This window comes from Paralichthys olivaceus, chromosome 8, assembly GCF_024713975.1.
Source record: "Paralichthys olivaceus isolate ysfri-2021 chromosome 8, ASM2471397v2, whole genome shotgun sequence".
In the NCBI taxonomy this organism is placed as follows: Eukaryota; Metazoa; Chordata; class Actinopteri; order Pleuronectiformes; family Paralichthyidae; genus Paralichthys; species Paralichthys olivaceus.
The window spans coordinates 23,561,666-23,577,082 of record NC_091100.1 but is presented as its reverse complement, the minus strand read 5'-3'; the positions used below and the strand labels follow the sequence as shown (position 1 = coordinate 23,577,082).

Genomic DNA, 15,417 nt, shown 5'->3' with positions numbered 1-15,417 from the left:
CAACTGCTTGCAATTGCTGTTCCTTGTTTGTAGCCTTGCTCTTTCTGTAGCTAAAAACCAATGCTTCCTGTTTACACTAGCACAAATGCTCAGTGTACACAAGTGGCCACATGTTATGCATTTGGATGCAGCCTAAAACAACAGGAAAGCATATTTGCAGAAAACAAGTGGCCAGTTCAGCACAGTCAGCACAATCGAAGAACAGTCAGTCCACACCGTCTCATATTCTGGGCTATTGGACACATTTGTACGACAAAGCCACAGGTGGAACTATTATCTCTGGTTGGCAAACTGGTCATAGCCTCTTTGGTGCTTTGAGACTCACTGAGCCGCTCTATAGAACTGCAATGATAGAATTAAGTAGTTAGTCTGAGGACTGTGACATCCACAGTCCACAGCTGAAGTGGTGGAGGGAAACCACCTCTATTTGTACAGGGGCCTCTACTTGGATTAATTGCTTTCACTCAGCTGACTAAACCTCCTCCTTCATCTTTATCTGTCCTCCTACCCTCTTCATTGAGGTTGAGGTTCTGCAGGCTCTTGTTCAGGTTGCGGGCAGTGGTAGCAGCTCGGATGTTGGTATAAGAGTTGACCGATCGCAGGCGTGGGATGGCCGGACTGTCCCTCACTGGAGTCAGGTTACCAGGCTCTGAATGTTAAAACAGGACACACATTAGATCAGATCCGACACCCACGAAAAATAAATAGAATAAAAAACATTCATTGGTCAGAGATGACTTGTTCAAGGACGACATTCTTCTCTCATTATAAAGACACTTCTTAACATCAACCTGACTATAAAACTATTGAAAGTTACTCTTATGAACATTTTCTCATTATTCAATACAGTAACTAAAGGTGTGAATTGCCAGATTTACTGTACAAGGTCGTTGCTTAGCTGAACTCGCAGTCTATGGTTATATAGAGAATAAAATACAGTGGGAACAAACCTGGGCACATGACAAGGTTCCATGCAGTGGACACGCAATTCAAGATAATGCCATTATGTCAATTTAATGAAAGCCAAATTATCCAAAAAATACAATTTAGATCACAAACATCTAATTGCTCTCAGCTCTTCTGCTTCACAAGACTTGGTTGTGCCCTGATCTGCATAACAGCACATTGAACCACATCCTTTAAGGTATTTTCTTGCTGTCTGACTCATTTCATTTCAGTGACAAAAATCACAAATCCTCTTATAATGCTGAGTGGTTTGAACATTTCACATCTCATTCAAAACAAAAAGACAGTTAAAAAAAAAAAAAACTGATTAATTTCGGATAATATTGACGACTTGTTTCCTATTTTGGATGGTAACTCCTTTACAGTACCCCTCACTTGCAGGTATTTCAGGTGCCGTGACTGTATTGCATCAACATATTTGACATTAACAGAAGAAACACTCAGCACAGCAACACTCAAGTACTTTAAAACTAAACCATAACCTTCAGTTAGTTAACCGCTGGGTCTCTCCTACACTGATCCATGGTCACAGGAACCTGGTGAAAGCACCTCCAGGATTTCCACATATTACTCTTAGCGGGTGATTCAGTTACCTAGTTTCTTTTTGTGTGTCTTGAATACCTGTGGTGTTAGCTGGTGATGGCACTGTGTAGTTCTTCTCTTCCTCTATAAACTGGAGAGCGACTGTACAGAAGTTGCTTTCATACTGGACCACCAGGTGACTCAGTGCTACAACCAGCTCCTGTCGAACATGTACAGAAGAAAACCCCCAAAGTGATTTTTCAGGACTAGTATGATTAGATTAAAGGGCAAATCCAAACAATATGAAAATGTTTTAACCACATTGTCTGCAGGTGTGTTTTGTCCCAGAGAAGTCAACAGGATGACGAGATGATTGAGACCACTCTCATGTCTTTATGCCGAGTACAGAGCTTTAGCTTTAACTGCCAAACTTAATGTGAAGACAGGAAGGAAACAGCTCTAAAGCTCAACAGTTAACATGCTGTATCTTGTTAAGTTAATTCAAAAGCAAATGCAAAAATGGCATGCACTACATTGAGAGACATTCTAATTACTTCTGAACACAAAACACAAACATGAGAGTAGCGATCTTCTCATCTGACTCTCAGGAAGAAAGATAATGCACTTCCTAAAAATATCAACTATACCTTCACACAACATTTGTGTTATTAGTCTTTGTGGGTCTGCAGTGTAGTGTCCTCCAGCAAACACCTTTCCCCTGTTCATTAGTTTTTTAACCATAGTCTCTATTTTCATCTGGTATTTCATTTGTTTGTCACACTAATAATATGAGACTAACTGTGTGTGTGTGGTAGTGATCTGACCTTGCGGACCACAGGGCTGCCATCATTGATGAGTTGGGCCAGCATCATTGCCACGTTGTGGTCAATGGTGGTTGAGTGATCTGTCCTCTCAGCAGAGTTTCCCACAAACGTCCCCAGAGCAAAGACGGCTGCACATCTCACCTGCAGCGAGACACCACACACACGCACGCACACACGCACACACACACACACACACGCACACACGCACGCACACACGCACGCACACACGCACGCACACACGCACGCACACACGCACGCACACACGCACGCACACACGCACGCACGCACACAGTGAAGATTCAGTATACTCTACTCTCAGTTCAATTGATCTGTTATGTAAAAATTAAAGCTTTCTGTTCCAGCTGGATGTTTCCATGTCATCGTCACAGCTACTTTTTATTCCTGAGTTGCTACAGCACACAGCTGCTTTGAAAAGGTTTGTTTTGCTCGGATGAAAATGATCAGCTGAAACATTTCACATGAACAAATTGTCATTTTCTTCCAAAAACCTGGAATAACAAATGATAAAGGGACTTTGATTTGAGAGCTAATTAGAAGAGAAGGATGCAACACTGAGAGCATCTTAATCTGCCATCTCCACTCAGGATTTCTCTGATTCATCGTTATGCACTGGAACAAACCAGAATCAGAATATAGTGAACTAGTGTTCGATCTAATACAGTCCAATAGAACTATTCACCTGTATTGGTTTTGTCTTTTCACAAGTGCATATTGACAGTGTATATAAAACATGCACAGAAATGTATCAACAGTTCCAACAAAAGATTTTTTTTTTTTCTGAAAGTTGAATATTCTAAACTTTATAAAGGTTGTTTTTGCTGCACGCTGTATTAGTGTGTTTGACAGCACAGATAGTTATAGCATTTTATCCAGCTCCTGCACATGTCTTACCAACACTGAGCTAGCTAACATCAACTTTTACAGAAAAGAAAACGCAAGCAGAAAAGATTTAACCAGGAAGACGCCTTATTTTGAATAAAAGCCCGGGACCACGGCGGCAGCATAAACGCAGACTTACAACAATAAATCCATTACAAACACAATAAAGCCGAAAAGAAAAACGTGTCACATTCTGCACAGAGAAGCATCAGCAATATCTATTTAAATGCACATTCAGCTTTATGAGTTTTTAAAAATACTATCAACAAAAGCATTCAGTGTGCGTTGTACTGAGTCACAAGCTGTGACTAAAGAACAGTGTCATCTTGGTTCTGTCCCCTCAGACTTAAACTTAATTAAACACTCTGTTTAGTCTCTGATCCTCTTTCACTTTCACTCTGTCTCTCAGCTACTCGTCACTTTCTTCAGTCATCTTCACAAGGCTCTGGGGACCACACAAACACACGAACACACAGACAGACACACACAGACACATACTACACCATCTGAGGCGTCTCAATCAAACACCTGGGAAACACTTAAGTGCAGCAATATATTTGGAAATGTGCCATTTTCCTTACAATTTGATGCAGTCAATTATCATCAGTCAGTCTCCTGTGACCTTAAATAACTCTTACACTGAATGCAAACTAAATGCACAACCTGGAAATGCAGCTGAAAAGAAGTGTGTGTCTTTGTGTGTGTGAGTGTGTGAGTGTGTGTGTGTGTGTGTGTGTGTGTGTGCAGACCTCTGTTTCAACCCTATGGCTGTAGCAGCTGTCTGTCCAAGGGAAAGAGGCAGTTTCTGGTAGAGACAGATGTTCCTTGTGTGTGCATGGGTGTGTGAACAAATACAAATTATGTGTAAGTGTGTATGAGCGGGAGCACAAAGTGTCTGGGTGAATTTCAGGGCAAACTCTTTATTACCGTCCCTGTGGTCTTCACACGACCCAGTCAGATGTCAACCATCTGGTTTTAACACAGTGGGCAAAAACTGTTTGCGTCTGCTCTGCTCTCTGTTTGATGACGCCTTGTAATCTATTTTTCTCTAAATCCATCACAAAGACAAATCTTGACATATAATCTCAGACCAAATGTAATACAAATGGTGCCTGACAAGATTACCTCCTACAAATAACCAAAATGGGATTCAAGCATTTGTAAAATGTAATTTGATATCTCCTCTTAATTTGCCGTGTTGTAAGGCAAGATGTGGAGAGTGACTGAAAACATCCCTGTTAACTTCTTAAATGTTTCAGAACTCAGGAATAAACTTTCTCACCTCAGGGATGGGATCCGACAACAGGGTGTAGAGCTTCTCGTGGGCGCTGTCTCGGACACCACACCAGCGTGCAGGGTCGAAGTTCTGCCAGATGCGGCCCAGGCAAATGGCTACCCACTGACGAAGCAAGGGATGGGGGTCTGACAGCTGCTCCAGGCAGTTGGCTATTAGGTTGCCCTGCAGACAGGCCTCCTGGTATGGAAAGAGGAGGGCAAGAGAAGGAGGATGTAGAGCAAATGGAGAATAGTGAGAGAGATTCAGTTGCTCAGATGTCCCATCCATTATCTGTGCTGCTTATCCTTTAAGGGGTGAGACAGGGTACACCCTGGACAGGTCACCAGCGTATCACAGGGCAAAGATATAGAGTTAAACAACCATTCACACTCACATTCACACCTACGGTCATTGAGGGGCTCCAATTGACCTAACCCCAATCTGTATGATTCTGGATTGTGGGAGGGAGCCGGAGAACCCAGAGAGATCCCATGTAGACACGGGAATAAACATACAAACTCCTCACAGAAAGATCCATACTGGAAACCTTCTTGCTGTGAGGCAATGTTGCTAACCACTGCAACACCATGCCCTTTGTAATATTTGGGTTTAAAAATGGTTTAATACCTGTTAGTTATGAGGTAAGAACAGTACAAAGGATATTTGTGTTAATTTCCTTTGAGTTTCAAATGTTTCACTCATAGCTCTTGTAGAAGAGACAGTGGACTCTGAGTGTAGACCTGCACATATTATGGTCATCAACAATGACCTGGCAGTTTTTAATATTTAATAACAATATCGGCACTGTCGTACACTGCTGAGCCGTACAGAGGCTTCAGGCTGGGAGCAGACCTGTAACTTATTAGCCAGTTAATCAAAACTAACCTGTGACCTCACACTATGTGATGTACAAAAAGATTATAAAGGACTTATTCCTCTGAATCCACCAGCCTTCTTCAAAGCCTTTTTGTGGACAAAAGGTAATTGGTCCATCAAAGTTTGAGTCAGTGTGAAGTCTGAAGGGAAACCTGGTGTGATTTATCCAAAATCCTTTTAAAACTTAGTGAGTATTCTCCTCCACTGTTTTCAGTAGCCTCAGATGTTTCTTCTTTTCATGAGGTGACACAAGTACAGGGCTTGATTTGATAGTAATGGATGTAAATTGGCTTGGTTGGAATTACCTGTTCTACTGAGTCACATAATGTTCTTCCCTTTCAATGTTTGTTAAAAATCTCTAAATAAAACTACATGTTAATTACTGAGGTGGACACGCTGCAGTACCTGGAGGAAAATCCATGCATGCACAGGAAGAACACGCAAGCTTCATACAGAGAGACCCTGACAGAATTGGGATTCGAACCAGGCACAGTGAATTCATACTTCTGACGGTGTCAGTCAAAACTGAACATTATTATCTTCACAAGGGAAGAATTCATGGCTGACGTGAAGTGCTACACACAGATGCACTGTATGAATGTATGTGTGTGTGTGTGTGTGTGAATGGGTGAATGGTAAAACCGTGCAGTAAAAAGCTTTCACTTTTTTTATTCACTATTTATTTCCAGTCACTTCTTGGCAGATGTTTTGATTGAAGTTTATATTAATGAAATAAAATATAAAGCTCGGCCAATGCAAAGCAATACCACATATGTTTCATAGGCCGCGGTGGGACTCAGTGTACCTGCAGTGTTGTGTTTAATCAATTCCAGTCTGTTATAGTTTGGTGTTTTTTCAATCTAGTATCAATAAATATGCAACACAACCTGCAGCTGTTTCACATTAAATGCAAACCAGGAAAGAAAAGCATGTATTCTTGAGCTGACAATAACTTGCGAGAAATGTTCTTTTTATTTGTTGAATAATTCCGGCTTTGATAAAAAGCAGCCAATCGAATGCAGTGCGTTTGTTAGAAACTCGGAGCAGCAGAGGTGAATGTAACACCAGGACGTTGTTGAACGGATGTAAATAAGGACCTTCAGGGTTAAGGGCTTCAAAGCTCTCAGCAACCAGATGAAACTCAAAAAGTTCCCTGTGAACCTAAAAGCCTTTACACTTTGTAAGCAGATGAACACAGTTATTGCGCTGAGAATAATCTTTTGTCTCCTGCAGATTGAGTTGTCCCGACAACAAATCTTCTAACAGCAGTGACACACACCCTCGCATCTCTTCACCCCCTTTCTATTTTCTTTATGTTCCTATGATCCCACAGACGCCGTTCCCAGGTTTTTCTGATCCCAGCTCCCTGCTGAACCCTGAGAGCTGGAATATTAAGATGCCAGTGCATTGTGACATGTTCGCAACAACAATACCGCAGTAATGAGCGCTGTTGTTGAAAGTCAGAGGGATAAATAATGGAGATGTGGAACCAGCAGAGTCTCTTTCTGTATTGTTGGGTATCATCTATTATTTACAGGCCTGTGAGAGAGGTAGAAGCATTAAGTACACAGTGGTATGGAAGAAGAATGGCTGTGTCTGAACTCGAGTGCACATATAGCTTTTCTGATTTGTTAAAATAATATAATGTCAAGCGAGAGAAGAACAGTAAAGGGAAGGGAAGACAGAAATGAATGAGTTAAATTACACACACAACTAGATGGAAAAATAACTGCAGAGAGGAAGTGACTGGAAGTGAAAATGAGTGAAGGTGGAATATTTCTTTGTAAATAGCGTGTCAAGAATACTGTGTGTGAGTCTTGTGTGCGTGTGTGTATACGCCATGAAATGAAGGGCTACATCTCTCCAACCTCAAACCCTTGGACGTTTGATCAGTGTCAGAAACAAAAGGCTTCTGGGATTGAACACCGGGGGCCAGGAGCAGACTGAAGTGACACTTGCAGTGATAAAGCGTCACCATGAGGGTGGCTAGGACGGAGACGGAGATTACAGTGGGAACTGTCGGTGACAAAAATGTCACATAACCAATATCTCCCGGAAATACACAATGGGCGATAAAGCCATCTCTCAAAGTGACGTCTGGCTCCCGAAAGAACCCGCCACGATTCTGCTGGGGGAAGTAAATTAATAATTTGGTATGTTCTCCCTTTCGGCTTTTAGCAAGTAGACAGACAGCAGACAACGACTCACACACAGACTCGTACCTGTCCTGTGTTGTAGCTGTTGACGATAACAGCCAGTATGAAGACAGCCATGGTTCGATGCTCAGCCTGAAACAGAAAGAGGGTCTCTGAGATCGACTTTCAAGGCAACCCAGAAAAACTGCAGCGTGTGCTGTGGGTCACTGTTCTCATAAACGTGCTGACGGGATCGGGCAATACTCACTGGCATGTAACTGTCGGCCAAAACGGACAGGAAGTACTTGTGTCCGTTGTCTTTTACCAGGTCTGCTTGACATGACTGAAGAATCACAGAGAGAGGAAAGAGGGAAACAGAGAGGAATAGACAGGGGGAGAGAGGGAGAGAGGGGGTTGCAGATGTTGCTTTAGTTCACTTTCCTCTCATCCTGGATTCAGAGCACTTCTGTCATAAAAGAGTGTTTGTCCTTGGTGGCCTCTCTAAACTGTGTGAGTGAGGTGTTTTTAAATAAAAATATCTACATAGGTGTGAAAATAAAAATGTAGCCTTTAAGAATAAAGGTGACTCTGACCGTTTTCACTTATTCTAAAAAGTGAAAGGACATTACATGAAATCATGCAGCTCTCAGGCAGATTACTATAGAGGGCTTTGGGTTTTATTCTTATGTCTAATGGGCGGTTAAGCTAAATGCTCTCAATCAAAGTCACTGTCTGACTCAAACATTTGTAATAAGTGTGTGGGAGAGTGCAATTTTGTTATTAAAAGTCAATGCACATAGAGTCATTTGAAATCTTTGACTGCCTGTCTCACTCAAAAATGAACTTTTATCAGATCAAAATAGAAACATGTGCACAGATCAAACCAAAGCAGCTTTACTAGTTTGGGATTTGCAATTCAATCAAACCAGCTCCAAGAATCAAAACAGAATTGCACATTCATAAAAGTTTCTGTACCCGACAGCTTCAGTGGAAGCATTCAAAGACTTCAGGTGTTATGTTCGCTTCACCAGATCTGCTCTTTGTCATTGTAACATCAACGGTGTAAAAAGACATGAGAGGCCCCTCACTGGCTGATTATTCTGTTTATATTCACGGCAACAACACCTGAATTCAAAATTGACCCTTTCAAGCCACACTTTTTTTTGTATTCTTTCCACGTGTGAGTCACAACAAGGCAGCCAGAATTCATTGCATGACACAGGGAGCTGCAGGTATTGAATGTTGTAAACAGTTGTTTTCCCTTTAATGCAACGTGCCTTGAGATAATCCATGTTGTGATTTGGTGCCATACAAGTAAAATTAATTTGACTTGAGATATAAATGACATCCATGAGTGGACACTTTCCCACAAAGTTCGGCATATTGCACTGCCACGTTTTCCACAGTGGCCCAGAACGGACAAACCAAATACTGGCTCTAGAGAGGGTGAGGGGTAAAGTGAGCAGTGTTCCAATCATTGCATGTTCAATGTCACAGCTTGGTGCCACTAGATCTGACTGGTCCCTTCAACCTGTGACGTTAAAACCTCAAAAAAACGGTCAAAGTCAATAAGGGTTTAGAAGAGATGAAGAGTTTAATGTGCTTGAGTGTTTTACATAACTTACACTGTCCACAGCCAGGATTTTAGCCCAGATGAAAACCAGCAGTGGCCGCAACTCTCTGGCTGAGCTCTGAAGCAGCTTTAACACGTAGGGGAAGATCCCTACAGACAGGGCCTGGAAGCACACACACACACAACCGTTGTTTGTGAGTGACAGTGAAATCAAATAAGCTGTAAAATATAAAATATTTAAATATTGAATATTCTCCAAGCATTAAAACTAAATTAAACTTATTCTTGTAGCTTTATGATGTCCAACAGAATGCTACATGTGTATATCGCTCTTAACTGCCTGTTTACAAAGAAATCTATTATCTCATATGATTTTTTTGAAAAGTGACCTGGCAATTATGGGTAACACGCTCACAAATACACAGCACTTCTTTTTGAGTTTTAAGGAATAATAATTCACTCTCATGTCTGTGTGCTGGAGTATGGAGCTGAAACAAAGGCATGATTAGTTTAAGTGAGCTTTGCATAAATACTGGATGTCAGAGAGAGACTGTTAATTGGCTTTTCTAAAAAAAAACTCCCAGCAGGAGGTCACTTATTAACAAACTGTTTCTTTAATCTCTTCAATGTGTTAACTGGCATTTTCGAGGTGTGCCGATTTTCATCACAAACTATTAACTATTTGAGCTGATTAATCAAAGGCCATGGTCAACAAAAACATGATGACAAAAACACATTTTCAAGATATTTCCACAAATAATCATAAAATGATTCGCTACCTAAAGGCCTAGGGCTGAAATGCATTTTAGGAGGCATCTCTGCTGTATTTGGTAGGAATTACATCATCATAACATCACTACATAAATCAATCCCTCATTATCATATGGTTCATGTGATGTCAAAGTGGCGTCCTTATGAAATATCAAATTTCATTCTAAAATCATATTATAAACTACAATGGCTAATAAAAGTGCATACTTCCACCAAGGCCCAAAATTCCCCTATAAAACCACATTTAATTTCACTATTATTCTACCTAGATCTGCACTAAATTACACTGACTTATAAATATCAGTCCTCCAAAATATATAATTCTCATTCTGTTTAAATGTTACTCTTTTCTTGTCTATTTAGTGTATCTGTGTCATTTTTGTTACGTCTGTATGTTGCTTGAAAGCTAAAAAAAAAAACTATATAAAAAAAATAAGATCTATGAATTATTCTCTGAAAAATCAACAAAAAATGTGTTTAAAACTGAACCTAAAAACTGCCGCTTGTTCCAAATGAACAGGAATATTTCATGGCTTTAATGTCCCACCCCTCCACAATATTCGGTTGAAATCGGTTCTGTAGTTTTAGTGTAATCCTACTTATAAACAAACACATACTGAAAAAAATGTTACTTTCTTGGTGGAGGCAAAAAGTCAGTGTTGCCTGATTAAGCTATAAACAATGTGAATGCAAGATATGTCATATGAACGCACCAGACTGACAGCCCATGGTCCCAGGTCCAGAAACCTTCCGAGCAGGTCTAGAGCCCGCAGCCGATGCACCTGACTGAGGAGGACCTGAAAGACAGCAGAGGTCGGAGGTCAACCGTGCTGCCATCGAATGAAGAGGACGCTTGAGATTAATGGAAGGAGAGAAGGAGGAAGGACAGCAGGAGACACTGCAGAGAGGGTGAGGAGGTGGAGAGAACAGGTGGCTCTCGCACCACTAGTGCTAAGTCACTGGCACCAGGTAGAACTTGTTTACTCATACACACACACCATGTGTATGTTTGTGTGTGCAGCGATGTTTGAGTTCCTGGGTGTGTACTCTTGGCTGCAATTCCACTGGGCTTATTAAGAAGATACGGATACACTGTGTGCATTTTTACGTGTGTGTGTGTTTACGCCAAAATGACAATTTCTTTGTTTTGATCAAGGAGTACGCATGCTAATAATGATAGTGTGTATGTGTGTGTGTGTGTCATTTATGCAGCGTTAGGTGGAGTGCGGCAATAAGCCTGTGTGTGGGCTGGAGAGTGTTCCTTCCCCATGTGACTGTCCCACAGTGTGTGAGAACAAGCATATGGAGGAACACAGGTGCGCCCCAACAAACACTCACATACACACACACTGACATCCACCAACACAAAATGTATTATTAGCATCCTTCGTGACTTCCACCTGATGAGCGTGACCATACAGACGGAAGGAGGCCGGGGAAAGACCGTCCTGGGGTTACCTCCAGCTCCAAGGAGGAGCGTAGGAACATAGACCTGTGTGTGACGTGGGTGTGTGCTCTACAGGAATTAAAACACAAACACCAAACGATGAGCATGAATACAGACGGCCCAGGAACATGGTTTCAGCAAATTTTATATAAATGATTTAAGCAACGCAGTAACGCACATATGCCATTTCATCATAGCAGATATGGAAATACGCTCCCTGAACAATGCTGTGATATTAAAATGCATGAGAACGTGCGTAAATATTTGTCTCTGTTCCTTATTTGCGTAAAAAACCCTGACTCCAATCTCATTTTGTGTGATGACTCAGCACTACCTATGATCATGCTGTGTGTGTGTGTGGGCTGTGAGACATATGCCATCATGACATTATGATGCACAGTCATGCCTTAATCTCTTCCACTGTCACCTGAAGCCAATTGTGTGTGAATGTGTATGTGCTGCTGTGACCGTAACATCACAATTTTGGAGATGCTGTAATCCCTTTGCACAATCTGTTAATCCTTTCTGGATGAAACGGCTGTTGTCAAAACAGCGCACCGTGTCTCTGCTTCCTGAGCTTCCGTTGTTCTCCCATTGCTCATTTCATTAAAGAGCAATTTCGATGGATTACTCTCCGCTGCCCATTTCTTGTCATTCTTTGCATCTCTTAAATTGAGCCTGTTTATATTTTGGCATCAAATTGTAAAATCCCAATAGACTAATGACGGTCATAAATGCATTCTTATGCAACTGTGTGCATAAAAGAGCGTCAGACCTATTTATGTGTCCATCTGTTACATCAGAGAGCGCAACGTGCCCTTACGATTACTTTCCCATCACGGTGCAAGGCTGCATAATGTTGTGCAATCTTAAGGGCTGCTGCTGTTTTACCTCCCCCCCCCCCCGTGTCCACATCAAGAGCAAACACACACACATGCTCTCACACACCATCCAGCACTCCCCATTCTGTCTGCCTTTCCCTCGGCTTTTAACAGGCCCCGACAGAACTGCTGTATGGACGAGCTGCGGCTCGTGGCGCGCTGAGTCAGCAGGAAATTACCATTCAACACAGACATCGGCACACCGCTACTACGCTGTGATATAATACAACACCACAACTGTACATCCCTGCGGGAGGGGGTGATGGTGGTGGAAGGAGGAAGGACGATGGGAAAGGCAGGAGAGAAACCGTTGACTGCCATTACTCAACAGCTCACACGGGTAAGAGGGTTTTGGCAACATTTCAGCCCAATTAAAGCATCCGAAACAAATTTAACACCACTTCAGGGAACACAGGAGACGCTGTTCTTGTCACAGCCTTTTGTTGCGGGTTGTAATGAAGAAAATTAGCCTGCAAATGCTGAGCTCAGTCTGCAGGAGGAATTTTCCAGTGCATTTCACACTTCGTGCTGGCAGATTCACAGCGGTGACCTGAAGGAACAGAGAGCTTTGTACAGAGGAGAGTGAAGAAGCAGTGAGAGGCAATGGTGTTTAAACTATTGTTGTAATAACACTATATAATATTATATAATATTATATATCATACAAGTTAAGTCCTTCCTGGCTCCATCGATCTTACAAAGATATGGTGATTTAGGCTCAGTTACATAAGTGCACCATCATTTTTTCTTCCCACAATTCAAACAGCCGAAATGTTGCATGATATCTGGCACCTGCTGCACTAGAGGGGGAAGAGTGATCTCAGTTCTCAAACACTGCAGCATGGATGGATTTTAGATACGTCGCTATGCAGCTCAATGTTCCTTCAAGTGGTTTAATTAACGACCATCAAGCAGGTGCAAAAGACACTCAATCTCAACTTCTCACTAACCAACACCTGTCCCCTTGTACATTCTCTCATCAATGTCATTATTTTTATTGAATAAATTAGACTGCATATTTTCTGCAGTGCAGAATATGACAGCTTCAGACTCCATGTGAACAGACGTGTTGTACTGTTGGATACTCATACTGTGATCAGTTGACATGACTGATAGCTGAAAAGGACCAGTAGTATTTGTTTTACTATGATCACCCTTGCTTTTTTTCTTCTTTTAATTTTCTCTAGCATGATTTGGAAAGATAAATGTATTCACAGGGCATGCTGATAAAGCAAACTGAAACAGTCATTTGAAAAAAAGGGGGAATGAGAGAGAAGGTGGTTCAAGGTGAGATCAAGGTGTATGTGTGTGTGTGTGTGTGTGTGTGTGTGTGTGTGTGTGTGTGTGTGGGTGTGGGTGTGTGTGTGTGTGTACCTGCAGAACAATTGGGAGCTGCTCAGGAGGGTTTCTGTTCTCGACACCCATCGTCAACCACACCTGAAAGGCCGTCAGCTGCTCCGCAAAGAAAGGACTGTGCTGTGGACACAAATCACACACACTCCATGTTTATCACCATTTTCAAGAAATGAATGTGCTTACTCAAACACACACTCCCTCATGCACGCGCACACACACTGATGAGCCGGTCTGCAGTGACGAGCCTATCATTTCATAAAAGCACTGACACAACGAGCTCAGAAGTGACACCGCAATGCAGTAACGACATAAATCCTGATCCATCATGATCACCTTCCCTCTCCTTTCTCTCTCTCCACTGCCATGGCAGTTTGCCTGATTGATTAGGTGCTGGCTGCAGAGTTCTTGATCACTGGGTGTTAATAATGCTGTGGGAATTATGACAGCGTAGTGTAGACTGCTGATGGATGTGGAGGGGGGGGAATATCAGCGCTTCTCGGCTGGATGGCTAAATTAATCTGTGCATAATCAAAGCTTAATAGCTCTATACACACACTCATACTTCCTGACACATGAAGAAAGGTGCTGCTTTGAGGGGATGTGGGAATCTAGAACTCTGCTTCAAAAACGCTGCCTAAAACCATGTGTAGTTAATATGACGTCATCAGGACTAAGGTAAATTAAAGACTTTCTCAATTTGAAATAAAGTTTGGAGAAATTATCAAAGTAAGGTGGGTAATTAGAAATCTGAATGCTTTGAAACTTCAATTACTGCTACAATATATAATCATATAATAATAATAATAATTATTATTATTGTTGTTATCATTATTACTATACATGTTGCCTACACACCCAATTAGCTATTTACATAAAACACTAAAGTAACATTGTTTGATGCATTATTAATTATTAGTTATTATCAGACAAGGTCAATTTATCTCAGTGACAGCTCTCATCTACCTGCACTGCCAGTGGGACAGTGACATATGACTATGTGATCATGTGATCATTTGATCATGCGACAGGTTCACAAGTTATGACAACAGGAGCAGGCCGTGGAAAAAGTCGAGCTTCGTTAATAACCTTCACATTTGTGATAAGATAAACCCTCAAAAAGTTCAGTGCTAGATGTGCCAAAGGAAACTGGCAAATAACCAAACTACAGCTGAAGGTGCTGCATGTAGATGAGGTTGAAAACATGGACAATGGTGTGAAAGGATGAAAGGAGCCAGCAGTTAGTGTTATAATGACAGTGAGTGAGAGCAATGACAGCTCAGGGTGTTTGGGTCCCACAGTCAGGTTTAAGAAGTTGTTGTCTAGGTTTCATCACTCAGGAGCCTCTGTGCCTTATAACAAGAATGACTGACTTTGACAATTGATGACAGCATGAACAGAGTTTTGAATAAATGCAAATATCAGGTGGAATTGGGTGGATGGAAGGAAAAGGAAAGCAAATATGTTGCATTTTTTATAAAAAAGTGTGAAAAGTGTGATGCTCGTGTCTGGATCATGACCAACATCAACTCAGAAAGAGTTCTAAGAAATCAGAAAATGCAGAGTAGGGTTTATGATCTTTATCTGGAAAAAGAAAAAATTGAAGTCTCCATATTTTGCTTGTTTTTAATTCATGTTTGTTCAAGAAATATGATTTTCCTTGATGATTTTATATTGCTACCTAGATTCAAGAAAAAGCGGGTGAGGCTGAGGGTGGAGAAGTGTGCGATAGAGTGATCAAATAATGCCGACGCTCATTAATTACCGAGGGTAAAAAATAAATCTGAATTTCTAACAGTTGAAGCACATCAGAGAGAAGTTAAAGGCTTCTGAAAGAGGGAGCATGACAGAGAGGAAGGATCTCCTTTAGAGTCCTCAGAGGCTCAATTATTG

At 41.5% G+C, this 15,417-nt stretch overlaps 1 protein-coding gene across 5 annotated transcripts in view; it reads right to left on the bottom strand.

The window, feature by feature from the left end:
* Window positions 1–15,417, bottom strand: part of rptor (regulatory associated protein of MTOR, complex 1) — a 156,552-nt gene that overhangs the window by 42,748 nt on the left and 98,387 nt on the right. For all 5 annotated transcript variants that reach the window (XM_069530538.1, XM_069530534.1, XM_069530535.1 and 2 more), the window contains exons 12-20: window positions 13,546–13,647; window positions 10,557–10,640; window positions 9,125–9,235; window positions 7,768–7,842; window positions 7,587–7,652; window positions 4,495–4,686; window positions 2,313–2,453; window positions 1,588–1,708; window positions 509–649 (exon numbers count right to left, since the gene is read on the bottom strand). In XM_069530538.1, coding sequence (XP_069386639.1) covers window positions 509–649; window positions 1,588–1,708; window positions 2,313–2,453; window positions 4,495–4,686; window positions 7,587–7,652; window positions 7,768–7,842; window positions 9,125–9,235; window positions 10,557–10,640; window positions 13,546–13,647 — 1,033 coding nt within the window. The remainder of the gene's footprint in view (window positions 1–508; window positions 650–1,587; window positions 1,709–2,312; window positions 2,454–4,494; window positions 4,687–7,586; window positions 7,653–7,767; window positions 7,843–9,124; window positions 9,236–10,556; window positions 10,641–13,545; window positions 13,648–15,417) is intronic.